The sequence below is a fragment of the Pistacia vera genome, unplaced genomic scaffold, assembly GCF_008641045.1.
Source record: "Pistacia vera cultivar Batoury unplaced genomic scaffold, PisVer_v2 Contig10, whole genome shotgun sequence".
In the NCBI taxonomy this organism is placed as follows: Eukaryota; Viridiplantae; Streptophyta; class Magnoliopsida; order Sapindales; family Anacardiaceae; genus Pistacia; species Pistacia vera.
Genome location: NW_022195027.1, coordinates 75,008 through 92,469, shown reverse-complemented (window position 1 = coordinate 92,469; position 17,462 = coordinate 75,008). Strand labels below are relative to the sequence as shown.

General features: G+C 33.8%; 2 protein-coding genes across 2 annotated transcripts; one reads left to right on the top strand and one right to left on the bottom strand.

The window, feature by feature from the left end:
* The first annotated feature begins 107 nt into the window (after window positions 1–107).
* LOC116116525 (protein RMD5 homolog) lies at window positions 108–6,789 on the top strand. Its single transcript, XM_031402877.1, has 2 exons — window positions 108–499; window positions 5,392–6,789. The coding sequence occupies exon 2, from the start codon at window positions 5,436–5,438 to the stop codon at window positions 6,582–6,584; it is 1,149 nt and encodes a 382-aa protein (XP_031258737.1). The 5' UTR covers window positions 108–499; window positions 5,392–5,435; the 3' UTR covers window positions 6,585–6,789.
* Window positions 6,790–9,477: 2,688 nt separating this feature from the next.
* LOC116122191 (probable E3 ubiquitin-protein ligase EDA40) lies at window positions 9,478–11,865 on the bottom strand. Its single transcript, XM_031408121.1, has 2 exons — window positions 11,321–11,865; window positions 9,478–11,237 (listed from the first exon to the last, which is right to left on the bottom strand). Exons 1-2 carry the CDS (start codon window positions 11,699–11,701, stop codon window positions 9,528–9,530), a joined length of 2,091 nt encoding a protein of 696 aa, XP_031263981.1. The 5' UTR covers window positions 11,702–11,865; the 3' UTR covers window positions 9,478–9,527.
* Window positions 11,866–17,462: the final 5,597 nt, after the last annotated feature.

Genomic DNA, 17,462 nt, shown 5'->3' with positions numbered 1-17,462 from the left:
TAGGTGCACATATCCCGAATCAAAGCCGTATTGGATCCCGCCTCATAAAAGGAGTGGATAAAACGGTGATAAAAGAAGTCGTAAAAGGCCATTTTAGCAAAATCACATAAAAATAATCTCTTGCGTACTCTGATCCTCCACAGAGAGGCGTTTACTTCCCACCTAGGTTTCTCTCATCTTTACATTCACTTGTTTGTACGCATCAATTTCTTTTTCGTTTTCTACTTTCCATTCTCTTTCATATTTCGTAAACCTAGATCCATCACAAGTTTTTTCTATTTCTTTCTTTTTTTATGTTTTGAGTTTTGCGTTTTATTTAGTGATTTCAGTACTTGATTTAGCAAATATTTGAAATTATTGAATGAATCTCGTGTCTTTCTGTGAGCGAATCTTTGTAGAATGCGTGATTTTGATGTGATTAACATTGTGATTAGTGGTGTAATTTCTGTTGCAGGTGAAGTTGGGAACTGACTGCAAGCTTGCACTTATATTCAGATTGGTAATTCTGATTCTTTTTTCTTTCAAAGTTTTTTTGGTTGGAATTAAATACGTATCATCATGTATACTTTTCATATAGTTTCTTAAAATATTGTTTTTTTTTTTTTTTAAAGAAAAAAATTTGCAAGAGATTGATTGATATTAATGTGTGTTGATGTTAGCAGTTTGTTGAGTTGATGAGAATTTTTTTTCATTTTTTAACACCAATGCTGATTTTTGTTCTGCATAATTTATGTTGAAACACTATTAAACCTGAGAGTTTAAGTTGCCTAAAAGTTTAAGCTGATAAGGAAGGGCTCGTTATACTTGAGTTCCTTTATTCTTCCACTTGTGGAAAACCAGATTAAGAACAACTTGTCTCATAAAATGAAATACAGGCTTTTTTTGTGCCATAATATAATCTAATTAATGAAATAAGGCTTTTTAGGATTTTAACACAAGACCTGATTTAGGGCTAAATAGAGAATGAACATATAGAATATAGTGTAATTTAGAAGGAGAAGAATAGAAATTAGGGTGAGAAGAGAATTAGAGAGGAGAGTGAATTAGAAGATAAGAATTTAGGAAATAGAGGCGAAAATGATTTACTTTTCTTATTATTTCTTAATTAGTTTGTCTTCTGAAGATACATCATTTAGGCCTATATATAGTGGCCAGGTCTTAATCAAAGATGAAATAAAAAATTAACTGCAAATAGATAAACTGAATTTGAGGCAACTTAATCAAATTTAAACAAGTGATAATCCAACTCAAAAATATATGATCAAGGTGGATTCTTGATTCTGTGTCATTTTCTATCAATTTAGAAAATATTGATTTGTGTTGATTTAAGATATTGATAATAATTAAAGCGATGAGGATGATGAAACTCTTCTATATAGGATGGCTCTTCCATTTAATTAAAAAATACAAACATTATCTATTCTCAATGTAGCAAACAAATCACCCCAAACAGTTTTTGTTGCATCAATTAGCTCATGCGAAGTTTTAATGTTGTACACCTTAGCACAAGGGGAATGAAGTTGTGACTGTTATACTGGATGAATGATTTGTTAACACCATAAAAGAGTGCAGTAGAGGCAATAAGCTTCTATTAATTACTGAACTATCAACTGAGTGTAAAGAGATCCAACGGAATGGGTAAACTGTTTGAGAAAAATTTTCACAGTGATTGTGATCACATCACCATCTAGGTTAGAGATAGATACTATCAAGGTGAGATGGCTTACTTGTCTCAGTGGGTGGAATCACACTCTTAGGACTTGTACACAAGATGGGTCAAGAGCCTAGAGAGGTTTAATAACAGTTATACTCTCTTGGTAAGGTACTATGTTCTTTAGGTGCTGACAGAATGATGATTTGAGTATATGTGGGAACTAGAGATGTAACAGAAGGGTTATCTGAAGGTTGTTTGCTTGAGATATGTAAATTTGTCGGGTTAAGTTCTAAAATAGAACGTCTAGGTCATTTCAATTGTCTTATAGCATCTTTAATACCCTGAGCATCATTTCTCATGAAAGTTACATCCTTTATGATAAGTGGCTAAATACTTGAAAATTTATAAGGCATATATGAAAATACAAATCACTCAAAAGGTCTACAAAGTAACCCTGTAAGTGAATAAAGGCAGTTTGACTCTCCATGAGCAAAATTAATGGTTTTAAGAGTCATTTTAATAACCCAAAATGCCATTGGATAATGAATCAAGTCCAATCCAAACACGCAAACAAAAACGGCAGAAAAATATTTTTAATTAGTAGCCAACATTTTCTTGACAGGCAAAGCATATCCCATGCACAGATAACCAGGGCACTGAATCATCCTCATGCATGTTTCATTGTGTGAGTGCTGTGCTTGTGAAGGCTGTTGAGGCTGTTTTGGTGTTAATTATAGTGTTTTGAACAAAATTTTGTTTTGAAAGATTGATATCAATTGATGTAGGATAACAAGAAAGAAAGAAAGAAGGAAGACAGAAGATTAGAGGAGAAAAGAATGGATAATTACTTTAAACCTCTTGAGGTTTCCCAAATAAACTTGAATCCCCTATGATATAGTTATTAACTCTGAACCCCTTGCCATTAGACTGTAGTACTATCTCGATAGTTTTAACAAATACAGAAAATAAATAGTAATTTACCTAACCCTTATTTATTATTTTAATCAATTCAATTATTTATTAATAATAAAGTATATAAAAGTTATATCAGTGACAGCCAAGTGTATAATAGAACTGATACATAAGTTTAAAAGCAATGAACAATTTTGTAAACTTGTAAATCAGTTACGTCGAGTTGTCTCCTTTTCATATCATGGGGCCTATAACTCTATGACTCATTTGACTGGATATATTGTGAAAGTTGCTACTCATCTTGTACCACTGACTTCTAATATCTAGTGATTGTTATCATTTATTAGTACTAGTTCAGAAGGTCTAGACTGTACAGTTCTGGAAATTGATGAAGACAGTTACTTTGATTATGTGCTGTTTAGATTGATTCTGTATCAACTTGTGTAAAAATCAATTTGTTCACTTTAAATTCAGAAATTAGCTGTGTGCCTCTGCCTCTCAAGTTTTCTATGTTAATTCTAACTGTCAAATGGGTTTTATTACAATCTGCTTATGGTTGAACTCTAGTTCTTGAAATTCAGTTCCTTGGGAGTGATAGTTTTTAATTTCCAACAAACACACCAACAACCCCGACCGCGCCCCCCAAACCACAACCACCTCCGCCTCCACAACAACCACATTAGCGGATGTGGGCTTAAATTACTGTGTGATTTTATTCAAACTTAAGAGCAATCACAATTTATTTACCATGATGCTCTGAATTTTATTTATTAAGTTCATTGGATGATCAGTTTAAGTGATACCGTGTAACATTCTAAATCTTGTCAATAGATTATTACGGACTTCCCTTTTCTGGAAGCCACCTTATTTTTTCTTTCATCTATCTTTAGGTAAAAGAATAGTTAGATTAGATTAAGAGCTGGAAATTTTGTGACCAAGTTCACTGTTTGCTGATTCTTCATAAGTATATGTTTTTTTGTCATTTCTTGGGGAGGACAGCATTTGTCTTTCCATATTCCACTCTGCAAAAGATAAAATTTTCATTAATTTAGAACTANTTAAGTGATACCGTGTAACATTCTAAATCTTGTCAATAGATTATTATGGACTTCCCTTTTCTGGAAGCCACCTTATTTTTTCTTTCATCTATCTTTAGGTAAAAGAATAGTTAGATTAGATTAAGAGCTGGAAATTTTGTGACCAAGTTCACTGTTTGCTGATTCTTCATAAGTATATGTTTTTTTGTCATTTCTTGGGGAGGACAGCATTTGTCTTTCCATATTCCACTCTGCAAAAGATAAAATTTTCATTAATTTAGAACTAGCATGCAAGTTAATAGCAGTTCTCTATTATAGGTTCCCCTTATTGAAGTATTTTCTTTTAGGATTCATATAATGGGCACCATAATTTTTTCCATAGCTTGAAACATTCTCTTTATAAATAAACTAGCAAGTGATTCTCATTTGAATGCACTGTAAATCATTTACTCAGTAACTGTTTCGTAATTTTAAGTTCAGTTTACTTATATTTACATTATGGGACTGAAAAAGTATGCATGAGACATAGTTTTACTTGAATTGTTAGTAGTTCTCTTGTAGCTATTTGTCACTGGGTTGTGGAGTTCCATGAGCTTGTAAATGGGCAAAAAAGAATTTGGGAATTGAGAAAATATGCACGTGTATTCAATAATGCAACTATTGTTGGGCTTCATTATAGTGATTTATCTACAAAAACAAATTTAAGTGCATTATTTGATGGACGACTCTTGAGAAGGCTGTTATGCAAAAATTAGTTAGTTTGGTTCAACTTGGATGATACGAATATACGTTCAATAGTGCAACTATTGTTGGGCTTCATTATAGAGATTATCTACAAAAGCAAGTTTAAGTGCATTATTTGATGGATTTCTCTTGAGAAGGCTATGGTGCAAAAATTAACTTTGTTCGATTTGGATGAAATGGTTAAAACTGCATATTGCTTGGAATGTTTGGTATGTTTATTTTGCAAGTGTTAATCTATCACATACTTCAGTTACCACCAAGGCAATATGATTCTCAACTAACTTGGTGGTTTGTTTGATTCCTACATAATATCATGAAAAATGAATACATATTTCACCACTAGTTAGTTACAACTTGGAGCCTCTAATAGCATCATGATGGTTTGGGTGTTATTTTCTTCCAAAACTTTCTCAAGCTAAACTATTGTTTTCGGCCGACTGTTACCTGTTTACATCTTTTAATATGATAATCAACATATTGAGGGGGGAAGAAAGGCTTTTCTATTTAAGTGCATGGAATTGTGGAATTGTGCATAAGACTTGCTNTAATACCATCATGTTGGTTTGGGTGTTATTTTCTTCCAAAACTTTCTCAAGCTAAACTATTGTTTTGGGCCGACTGTTTCGTGTTTACATCTTTTAATATGATAATCAACGTATTGAGGGGGGAAGAGAGGCTTTTCTATTTAAGTGCATGGAATTGTGGAATTGTGCATAAGACTTGCTCATTTTATTTTCTTGTCTCTCTTCTATAATGGTTCAATAAAGAAGAAAGTTTCAATTGGTTATTTTATTGTTATGGTGCTTTCTTTGAATAGATAAGATGAGGCTTGCTACTTTTTAAATGTTTTAGTCCAAGACTTCTCTCCTCTTTTGTTGAAGGTAATGCTGCTGTTGCATTAATTAAACTCTGGGGAAGTTGTAAACTGGGGCTGGAGTCCTTTTCTGTTATTTCATTTGTTTTGCATGTTGTCTGGTGCTGGAAGTTCTTTGCCATTAAAAACTTGACCAAGGAAAGCTCTCTTTTCTCTGATTTGACTGGCAGGTTGATACATTGTTACAACCTACTTACAGTGAATAGGACTAAAGATGGAGCTGAATAACATTAAGGATGCATTTGATCGTGTTGCAAAGAAACAAAAGCTGTCCTGTTCTAAAACCCAAGAAGTGATTGAAAAACTTATCGAAGAAATAGGAAAGGCATTAGAAACAATAAAGACATCCTCACAACTAGATGATAGGTATGTCCTCACTGAACTTAAGAAAAAGTTGCAAGAACTTGCTCCCCTCAGTCAACTGGAAGGCACACAGAAGGAACTGAACATAGCACTGAGCAAGTACACGAAAGTTCTGGAGAAATCCTTCAACCCAGATATATCCAAGGCTTACAGGAATGTTGAATTTGATAGTCAGACAGTTAACCAAATAATTGCAAACCATTTCTATCGACAGGGTTTGTTTGACGTTGGTGACTGCTTCATAAGTGAGACCGAGGGATCAGAAAGTGGTGCTGCTATGAAATCCATTTTCCAGGATATGTATGAGATTCTTGAAGCCATGAGGAGTTGGAACCTAGAGCCTGCACTAAAATGGGCAGCTGCAAATTCCGATAAGCTCAAAGAAAATGGGTCAGACCTTCAGCTTAAACTTCACAGCTTGCAGTTTGTGGAATTATTACGAAGTGGAAGCAGAGATGAAGCTCTCAAGTATGCAAGAGCCTTTCTGGCTCCTTTCGCTTCAAACCGTGTGACTGAGATCCAGAAGCTGATGGCCTGCCTCGTCTGGGCTAGAAAGCTTGACAGTTGCCCATACCCACAATTGTTATCCCCAAGCAATTGGGTTTTAGTGGCAGAAGAGCTAACTAGGCAATTCTGCAATCTTGTTGGACAGTCTTATGAAAGCCCATTGAGTGTGACGATAGGTGCAGGGGTTCAAGCTTTGCCACCACTTGTGAAGTTTATGACTGTGATGGCAGGGAAGAGGCAAGAATGGCAATCGATGAAGCAGTTGCCTGTACCAGTCGAATTGGATAAGGAGTTTCAGTTCCATTCCATATTTGTGTGTCCGGTGTCAAAGGAGCAATCGACGGAAGAAAATCCACCAATGATGATGTCTTGTGGGCACGTGCTTTGCAGGCAGTCTATTAACAAGATGTCGAAGAACAACACAAGAACTTTCAAGTGCCCATACTGTCCATCAGATATCGATGCTTCACACTGTACACAGCTGTATTTCTAATGAATACCCAAATATGTACACTGGGTTTGTATTTAACTGTCTTTCTCTCCATCTCGAACAAACACTTGTAGTTTGGAAGGAACTTGTGTTGTGTTGTGTTGTGTGGTGGTGACACAAGTTGGTCTGGTCTGGTCTGTTGTACACTGTTAGTTTATGCATTTGTTGTATATAGAAATTCTTTCTTCAAATTCATCTTCTTTTGGTATTTTGGAGAAGTCCCAAAACTCCCAACTCTTTTCTTTGCCAGATTGCATGCCATGGGTATATCACATTAATTCATTTTAGAAAAACTAATGGTTTTCACATTGATTCATTCATCTTTTTTTTTATGTATAGTTGTTTCGATTGTACTTTGTGTATGATTAGTTTGATATATGAATAATGTTTCGTTTCATCATTTCAGAACTTTTTCACTACATGTAAAAAGTTAACCTGATAATCAATCAATCCAATGGGTGAGTAATTTATGAATCCTATAGTGAAGCAGTGCATGAATATAGATGATGAAATGCACAGATGTTGGGATATGTTAAAATAGCTTGGAGATGTTCACTTTTTAAAGCGGCAAATAGAAGGTATGCACTCATCAACACCACTAAAAGCTTAAAAGTGTGCGCAATTTCAGGAAATTCATCAATACCCCAAAAGGGCTCCCTACAAAACAATCACCCTTTTTAAGCTTACGATTGATTGTCACCTCTTTTTAGGCTCTCCTTATCTTTTGCAAACGTGTAATTAAAGTCATGCCAACGTAAAAATAAAAATAATTTTTCATTTCCCAAAAGTTGTTCGAGTTTCATTGAATGGCAACCAACACCCCAAGTGAAAGTTCATTTCATGATAATGTGGTCCATAATTTTTTTTAACTTTTAACCATGTGATCTTTCCTTGGTTTGGGATTGATAGGTCCACATTTTACTGAAGGTGTATTGCTCTTTTCTTTTTTTTCATAATTAGGTGGTCCCATCTTCTTAACCCATGTGATTTCTTCGTTGGATCATGTTTCTAATTTTAAGGATACATAACTTTAATTTCTTTTCTTTTCTTTTTTTAATTTTCTAAATCAAAAACTTGTCAAGGCAGTAATCTATGAATTTGATTTTAATGGACCTTCAACACGGTGTTCATATCCACTAAAAGGTTATATTGTAAAATTGCATATACTTTACACACAGAATGTACAAATAGAAATAAATGGGTCAGCATTATTGTACATGATGGTACCTAAAAGGTGAAAAAGTAGAGAAATTGATTATAAGAAAACAATTACAAGGAGGGTGTGTCATTTGTGATACATCTGACAGATATTACGTGCCAGTTGTGTTGATTCTTTTGTTCAATAAAATCTTGATGTTTATATATGTAACAAGGACTTTTATTGTTAGGTTGCAGTGTAAGAGGTGACATAATAATGGCCACCCACCATGCAGACCAACTCTTTGGAAGAACACCAAATTGTTTGATTCATATTTTTTTCTTTAGTGAGAATTAATTTGCTTAAAAACTTTCGGTTAGTGGACTAAGTACTCAAATTATATGATAAGTGGAATGAATCTCCATCTTCAGAAAACACATGTATTTGATTTATCTAATGTTAATTATGAGATTTTGTTTTGGCATTAGCAAGTAAGTGCGCTTAACAAGACATGCATGCACAAATAAAGTGGAACAATTCTTCTTTCTAGTGGAATTCAACTTTTCATACATTTTCAATCACCCAATTTCTTAATCAGTCTGACTCAGAGAAGGAAATCCATGGAATATGGGATTCTTTTTTTTAAATAAAAGAACCCATTTAATGGTTTTGTATAGAACGAATAAAGTATGTAAATTTAATTACAATAAAGTGTTTCCTAATAATTATAATTATATATAGTGAGCTTTTGGTTTACTTTTTTAGTTTATGTTCTATTATTAAATAGAATTAACTTTTTTCTGAAGTTTTTGCTTTTAATTTTGTGTACTAAACCCATCCCTCCTACATTAATTGTGATTGACAAATTGCAGAGATTTAAAATTCATCAAAAGCTTGTTATAAATAAAAAGATCTCTGCTTACTTTATTGAGATTTGGGCATTTGAAAAAGTAAATAAAAATGATAATGCTTCAAAAAACAAAACTAGATATAGTTGAATATACCTTATATGCAGAAGGAGGGTTGTTTGGAGGAGTTTGGGAAGGTGTGGGGTCTGATAATAATGGGGTTAGAATAAAATGATAAGTGGAATGTATCTTTTTCATACACAAAAAGTACTAGATTACCTAATTTATGTAAAATTTGATCACTTTGTTTTCTCCAGAAACTGCCCAAATATCTTACAAGTGCGCCACACACAAAAGTGAAACAAACAAACAATCATACTTCACCTATTCCAATGCCTTCAACATTTTCAATTTAAAAACTATGCGAAATTTTTAAATAACATATGCTCCATCTTTACTCTTAACTTCCATTCTAAAGATTTAAGAACCCTTTTGTCATTTACCTAAAACACAACCATACCCTTCTCTTTAAACCCACCAAAAAATTAATCCATTTCAATATATTTTACATGCAAAAACGAACCCATTTCCAATATGTATTTTTTCCTGGCACATTGTGATTGTAGTGATGAGATTGAGACTCGACAACCAACAAAATAATATAAAATCTAAACAAAGAGCCCCCCCTTCCCCATTCCCTACCAATTTCAATAATTTTTAATGAATAATAATGACAAAAAACAGTCTGAAAACTCAATCAAGTTCATGTGGCTTGTGGGGTTTGTTTCATTTCACTATCTGTTCTGCAGAAAGGGCCTAGCCGTCCTCTACTGCTTTGTCACTATTTACCATCCCTTCATTCAATTATTTTATTTTATTTTTTTTCATATTCATAATATTTATATTTTTCTTTGTAGTACAAATATTTAGAAACAAAAAATATATTTTTTAATATCAATATTAAAATCTTGCATTTTCAAAGCCGTGCAAATCGCTGACTCTGTTCATATGTTTCCTCATAATCGCCACTTTAGCCAATCTCTCAGCCGCTCTCCAAGCCGATGTCGGCGTGAGCGGCTCCGGCTTCTCCTCCGCCGTTTGTCCATTCACTCTCGCCCTCTGACCCTGTATCTGTCTGCGCTTGTGCAACTCGGCTAGCTCGGTTTCCAAGCCGCGTACGTACTCCTCAGCCGAGCCCGTTCTCTTCTGCATCAATAAAGCTCGAGCCGAAGACAACAAGTGGTGAGCTCCGGAAAAGTCGTTAATCTCGATTAATCTCCTGGACTCGGCAACGGCTCGAGTGGTGATGTGGAGATTCCTCAACCGTGCGATGTTGGGGGTCGAGGATCTAACGGCTTGCGGTTTAGGTGCCAACATGGATTGCTCCTTAGAGCAGAATACTTCCTGTGATAATGGGTCTATGTAAGAAGACCGTACGGACAACACATGGTGAGACCCGATTGATGAACCGACTACTTTCAATTCGATTAACAGTTCTCTCTCCTCCTCTGAGTATAAATCCCCAACCCGAACCGACCCCAATGCAAGAGATGCGGGCCGGCCAGTTAGAGAGTAAACACCCGTTATCTCTGCATGACCCGATCCGGATATGAACCCCAGTTGGAGCTTCAGATCCTGGACCACCACGCTTAATAATCCCCCAATGAATTTGGAAAACGCCTCATCATACGGGGCGTGGTTAGACGCGCCGTTGTCACTGAAACCAATGGAATGTACGGGGATATCCGACTGTGAAAAGCGCGTGGAAGACACGACAGGTAATGAACGGCCCTGATTGGAAGAGGAGCTACTTTCTGACAGAATCAGAATCGTAGAGAAGGGATTTCTCTCGCGTCGATCTTCGAGTACTTTGGCTGCTTTTTTAAGCGCGTCGCTTACAGTCATTCCTTGACCGGTAGTCCCAATGGCGTCCACTATTCTCCGTGCGGACCTCCGTCCATTGGTTGTCATCCGCCGTAAAGGCAATAACCTTTTAGAAGTAGTAGAAAACGCAACTATGGATAAACGATCTGATGCACTCAAATTCGAAATCACCAACCGCATGGCCCGTTTCATCATCTGAAGCTTGGACCCTCCCATGCTCAAACTCACATCCAAAACCGTCACTAAATCGATAGGAGCGCGTCTCATTGCACGCGCTCCAACACAAGGTGGCGCCTTAACCTTCAAAACCATAGCATAAGTTTCGTAACTCCTACCTACCGTAACCACAGCCGCCTCAGGCAACAAAGCTATATGAACGTTGGACGTAGAAGAGGCAGAGGCGGCGGCGGCGGCGGCGACATCGATGGTGGTGGCATAGAATCCTGGAAAGTCCTGAAGTTGTTCTTCTTCTTCGGAGGATTCGGGAATGGGATTGAAGTGGGATAGAGAGATTGGAGATGTTAAAGGCTCGTCGTCGTTATAAACTTTGAAGGTTTTTGATACTTGGTGAAGGTGTTTGCTGTTGTTGTAGTTTTTGTCGTCTTGGTTAAACAAAAGAGGGAGTTGTTTCCAGTGAGAGTTGCAAACTGGACAGATTAAAAGGGTGTTCTTGTTGTTGACGTGAGTGGTTATGCAAGGAAAATGAAATATATGAGAACACTCCGCCGTGAAAATTGCTGTTCCCTGTCCAGTCTTCACGCTCTGTAAACAGATTCCACATCTACTCTGCAAAACCAAAACCAAAACTCATTAGAAAACAAGTGAATTAATAAATAGTTTACATAAAGTTTGAATATGAAGAAACTTACTTTGGAGAGACGTAGGGTGGCTTTGAGAAAAGAGAAGCTGGAGGGAGATTTGGGAGAAGATGGATCGGAGAAACGGAATAATCTGGGACTGTGACCGGTGCTGTTAGGTTTCTTCGGACTAGAATCAGTAGAGGTTTTGCATTGAAGTCTGGGGCTGCTGGGAACCGACGTCGTAGTACTGGTTTTGCATCTCATGCTCGGGCTCGAAACTGGCTGAGACTGTAACCTAGGCGTGGAAGGATTGGAAAAAAACCCAAATTTAGAACTCAAACTCGGGCTCTGGCTATGACAATGCTGCTGCTGCTTATCCGTCACCACCGTTGTTGTTTCTCTCTCTTTAGGTATTGAAGTACAAAAAGCTCGTCGCCAACCAGTCACCATTGCCGCTAACAATAACAAAAACAAATATCAAACGTGAAAATCTTTATGTTATAGAAAAGAAGAGTTTGATAGGTTAAGCATAGAGAAGAGTCTCTCGATTCTCTGTTTTGTGATAAAAAATTTGTGTTTAAACTTTCTCTTTCTTCTTTCTCTCTTTAGCTATAGGATATTGATAATAGAATATTTGATATAAATAACACCAACTAATATAATGGAAGAAGCTGCCATCACAAAGACATGTTACAGTATTGGGATTAACAAGTGACTGACAAGTGTAGGTTTTTATCAAGTAACAAGTAATAAAATTTTCCAGTTTTTTTATTTCTGTAAATACAAACAGTACAAATTATAATATCGTGCTAGTATAATGTAATCCCAGCATCACCAATTTACCTTCTTTTCACAAACAAGATTACTTTTTTTTTGTTGTGGTCAACGAAGAATTTTAATCCTTCTATCTGATCCTGATGGAGATGGATGGTGTAGGTGAAGCAACTGTGATCATGCGGATCTTGATGGTGATTTTGGTGGGTCCGGGTGACTTAAATGGATGGGATCCAATTGTGAAGAGGATGGATAAAAAATATGCATTTTATTGATGTGATGGTGATTGATTTTGATTTTATTACTAATAATGCATAGAATAACGAACTAGTATAATGAAATAAAAATAAAAATAAAAAAATTATTATATGCATGGATCCCGAGGAATCCTAGAACACACTGTAACAAAGAGGAAGAGGGAACATGAACAACAACCCTATTTCTGATTTAATGAACAAGATAGAGTAGCCGGGTTAGGTTATTGTTTAATTCTTTTTTGATTCGCTATATTTTATTTCTTTTAAAAGATTCATTAAATTCACTGACGGAAAACAGTACAATATGCCATTTAATAATTGGATAATGTTGTTTAATTATTCTCATTAAAAGCTTATTTGAAAATTTCCGCAATTTTCAATATAACAGCAAAATTCATAATTTATCGTGCGTTATAATTTTTGCATTTAAGTAAAGCATTTTGATAATTTTTTTTATAGCCAAAATATTCAGATCAATTTACATGTATTTTTATTAATTTTTTAAGATCTTAAAATTACCGATCAGATAAAAACTTTAATAAAAATAAGATTTATCAATTTTTCTCTTGGAGTGTGTCTTTCGTATTTGTACATATTTTGTTTTTTATAAAATTCTTACATTTCAAAAAAAAAAAACTTTAATAGTTATCTCTATTAACACCTAAAAAAATACTTAAACTCATGATATTTTTAAGTAATACAATTGAAAATTTCTATTGAACCGTTCGATTATATTGCAAATTATTTGAATCTCATAGCGTAAATATATAAATTCATAATATTTATGACTATTTTTCAATTTGGAAATAGTGTTATTACAATACATGAATGAAATGGTGGAAATGATTACACAATAAAGTGCACGTTTTTGGGTTGATTCCATATAATTTTGCTACGCACGTAACGTATATACAGGACCAATCATTTCTTTACCTTGTTATGCATAGTACCAAAGAATTATGTGGTTAATTATCACACTCATTTATAATTAATTATTGTTATTTATAAATTTTATACGCTAATTATTGTTATTTATATCATGATAAGTACTATATAGAGAACGATGATTTGATAACACTTGGTGCAAATAAATTTAAAATATTAAATATTTCTAAATTTTATTCATTTTGGATTAAGTTTAGATAGGTTGATTCCATGTTCATTAGAGTGCAATCGAATAAGTTAGTTAATTATCAAATCAAAGTACGAGGTGGTTAGCTTGAACATGGATTATTATCGGAACTTTTTATGCTTGATTAGATAAGATCCAAATGTAACCATAAATTTCAATTATTTTAATCTAAAAAAATTGATTAATTTTGGTTGTTAATGTTCATGAATTGATTTGGAACAAAATTTATGATCCAATCATGTAAAATTGTTAATGAATTATGGATATGGTTAATTGCTTTTAGGATTTTTGTTTTTTTTGGTGACTTTGGTGATCGGAAGTGTCCGAGTCAACTTACGCGTACATTAATTAATCTTCCGAAACCCTGAAGTGAACAATCAGATAAATCTTCTCAGTAGTCATCCTTATTAGTACTAAGGGAGACTCGAATTCAAGAATCCATATTAAATTCTTTTACTCTTTTACTAGTCAACCACCTAGTGGTGGTTGCATCTAGGATTCTTTCTCATACGACGGCAACTAAGGATGAGAAGCGAGTCGAGCAGTTTGCGAACTACTCGAGCTCGACTCGTGAAAAGCTCAAAATCGACTCGCTTTGAAGTCAATCGAGTCGAGCTTGAGCTCGAGTGGTTTGTTTGAGGGGTCAAGTCGAGTTCGATCAGGGTGAAGCTCGACGCAATAGGCTCGAGAGCCTTATCGCACTTGGAGGGTCAAATTGCAAATTTTATAACTTTTTTATTTTCAAGTTTTTAAAATGACAAACAATCCTCTTCTAACAATAAACACGAAGCTCGAGCTCGAGTATCCACCCATACTCGTAAGCTCGAGCCCAAGTATTCCAACTCGAATTTCATACTGTTTATCATGAACAGAGCTCTAGACACTTGGCTCGTACACACCCTAGCGCAAAAAAGTTGCAGATAATAACGGTTGTTCTGATTACGGAAGGCCATTCTCAATTGTTTATTAAGTTAACAGTTTGAGAATAAAATTTTTAACATTTATTATGGAATGCTTAATTGTTTATTATTAAATTAACATTGAGTTAACAGTTTGAGAATAAATTTTTTAACATTTATTATGGAATGCTTAATTGTTTTAAGAGTGACGGGACATTTCCAAATTCATTTGTCAATTTTCTTTCCATTTATCCAAGGGGACAAGTCATGTCTCCTTTCACTCATACTACTCCACAAATAATGCTACTCATTTTGTTCTCTTCTTTTTGTGCTTTTTTTTCAATCTCATTTATTCATTTACTCTATTTTTGTTTATATTTTTATTATTTTAACAGGATTAATTGGGTTTATGGATCTTTACAGAAATTAAGTATCCAAATTTCGATTTCCAAAAATATTAATTGAATGAACCTCATCCACAAAAAAATTGGTAACAGAAGCATGCACCTAACTCTAATTGAACCACATTGATCTTCATCAAACAACTATGATGTGACCCATTAACTCCTATTTATTTATGTAAGAAATAGTGGTAGAAGAAGAAGAGTTCTTATCTCAAATAATAAGATGTAGTCTAGTATGTATACGGGATACTAATTATCCAATAAAATATGAATTTACATAATAAATAATAATTTAAAAAAATTATATAGTAATTATTTTTGGCTTAGTGATTAGGATTTAACTGAGTTTAAGTGATCAGATTATGGCTATTTGAAATAATTGTTCTAAAAAAAGATACTTTTATGTTTTTATTTAATTAGTTTAATATGTGAATATATACTTATAAAAGATGAGATATTGGGAACGGTCAAAAGGGCAGATTTTAAATCAAGAAATATAAAATTTAACACTATGACTCATTAATTATTCACGATCTTGTAGATAAAGTATTAATATAATAAAAAATGTATATGCTTTCCTTAAAAGCAACTATAAAAGGTGAGTTTATATTAAAAAAAAATTAAAGGGGTGTTAATGTAAGTTTATGAAACTCATGGAAGGTATCGTAAATTTTACGCTTTGTATTTATGAGATAGTCAACAGTACTCCTCCCAAAAAATCACCAGGCCTTGATTTGACACTTGACAGTGTTAACGGTCAATTATAACAGCAGCGCTCCCAACAGTCACGTGCTCTGTTTAATTTAAACGCCATCACCTCCGCCACACGATTCGCCTCATTGGAAATACCACTCTCGTGGGACGGCGTTAGTCAACTCCGTCATGTATTTTTCAATATGCACAACCTCACCTTCAACTCTAAATTAAATTAAATTTTAATCTCGTTAATTGGATCCAAAATCATTTTTACTCCTTTGCCTTTTCTTCTCCCGGTTGACTATGTTCTTGTTTTTCATTTCTTCAATCACCGGCTACCGGCTATAATATTTTATTTTCAAATCTACGGCCTGCAGTTTTTCCACAGGATCAGGGGCTCTGGATGGTGGTGGAGTCAGAGTTTTTTTTTGTAAATAACGAGGTAAGCTGTAAAAGTGTCCAACTAGTTGAAATTTGAATTAATAGTCAACCAATTCATATCTTCTAGTATTAATAATGTTACTGTAGTGTCCCTATCATTGCTATAATATTTTATCAAAAATATATTTTTACTGTTTAACTTTTTTGAGAATATTAAGAGTAATATTCCCAATCTTGAACCAAACGAAGCCATGTATTTTGTAAAATTAATTGATTGAATATAATATCTTTAGAGATACACCAATCTAGTTTATAAATTTTATTAATGGAAGATTTATAAATTATTTTGAAAATCTTCTAGTCTTGTTATATTAATTAATTGAATTTGATATGCCCCTCATGTAGGTTGGACTTTTCTATTAAAATACAAAGATAATATTATATTTATAACACAATCTCAGGAATTTGACGTGATAACTTGTAATTGATCAACTCATAGTAGGTGTCACTTGTCCAATTGTGACTCCATCAATTGTAAGCTATCACATCAGGATTGTGAGAGAAAATTTGTAAGATTAGGTGTGAATAACTTTTTATTGTGTAAAAACAATTATAAATTTTTTTAATATTATTTCATAACTTCAAGTTTTAAACAAATCAAATAAATGAATAAAGAACAAAAACTTTTAAATAATAAAATAATAATAATAATTTTTTTTTTTTTTTTTAAAGTTTTGGACTGAGGGGTCCAAATTCGAAAGGCAATTAATAATTAAGTGAGTCAAATAATGATAATAATTGTGGCAAACACAATCTCTATGGCTTCTCTTTTAACATAAACAAAAAGGCCCATCTTGTGGCAACCACAATCTCTTAACACCAAAATATTTTATTTCTAGGAATTGTTCATATAGTAGTACAAGTCTTTGAAATTAAAAGACAATTATTATTATTATTATTATTATTATTTTTTTTTTTTTTTTGTGTGTGTGTGTGAATGTGTGAATGTTATACATATTTTTAAACATTACCATAAACATGTTATTAATATTTGCTTTTGCTTTTATAAAAACTTCTCACTAGAAGATTTATACATATGTAAAATGTCAAAATAATGAAATATTATCCATTTAAGTGTGGGTCACATCACATGCCAATGGCCGTCACCATACTCCACTAAGGGGGTTTAGTTTAAGATAGATGTTAAGGATTATATTTATAACTAAACCAATAGACAATCTTATGAGATTATCAAGACCCACCTTCATCTCCCTTTTGACTTTAAAACCCACTCAAATTTTTACTAATTTATTCTATCAATCAACAATTTAATTGGCTTATTTTAAACCTTTGGACCATATCCCACTATCATATTCGACCTTAAAATATATGGGTATGAATATGATAAAGACATTATTACCCTCCCCTAAGGACAAGTATGGTTCATTCATCAGGGCAGAAGAGGATTTTCACCGGGTTTTTAGAAGTAGACCATGTTGCACATGATAATGGGAGACAAACCCATATGATAGATTGATTCAATAAGAGCTTGATTATATATATTTTGATATTCAATTCAATTCAATGCAATCACAATTTCTTCTTAGATATAAGTGAAAGTTTTGCAATCAAAATGGGTTGCATTTTGAGAGGATTATGCATTTTGTC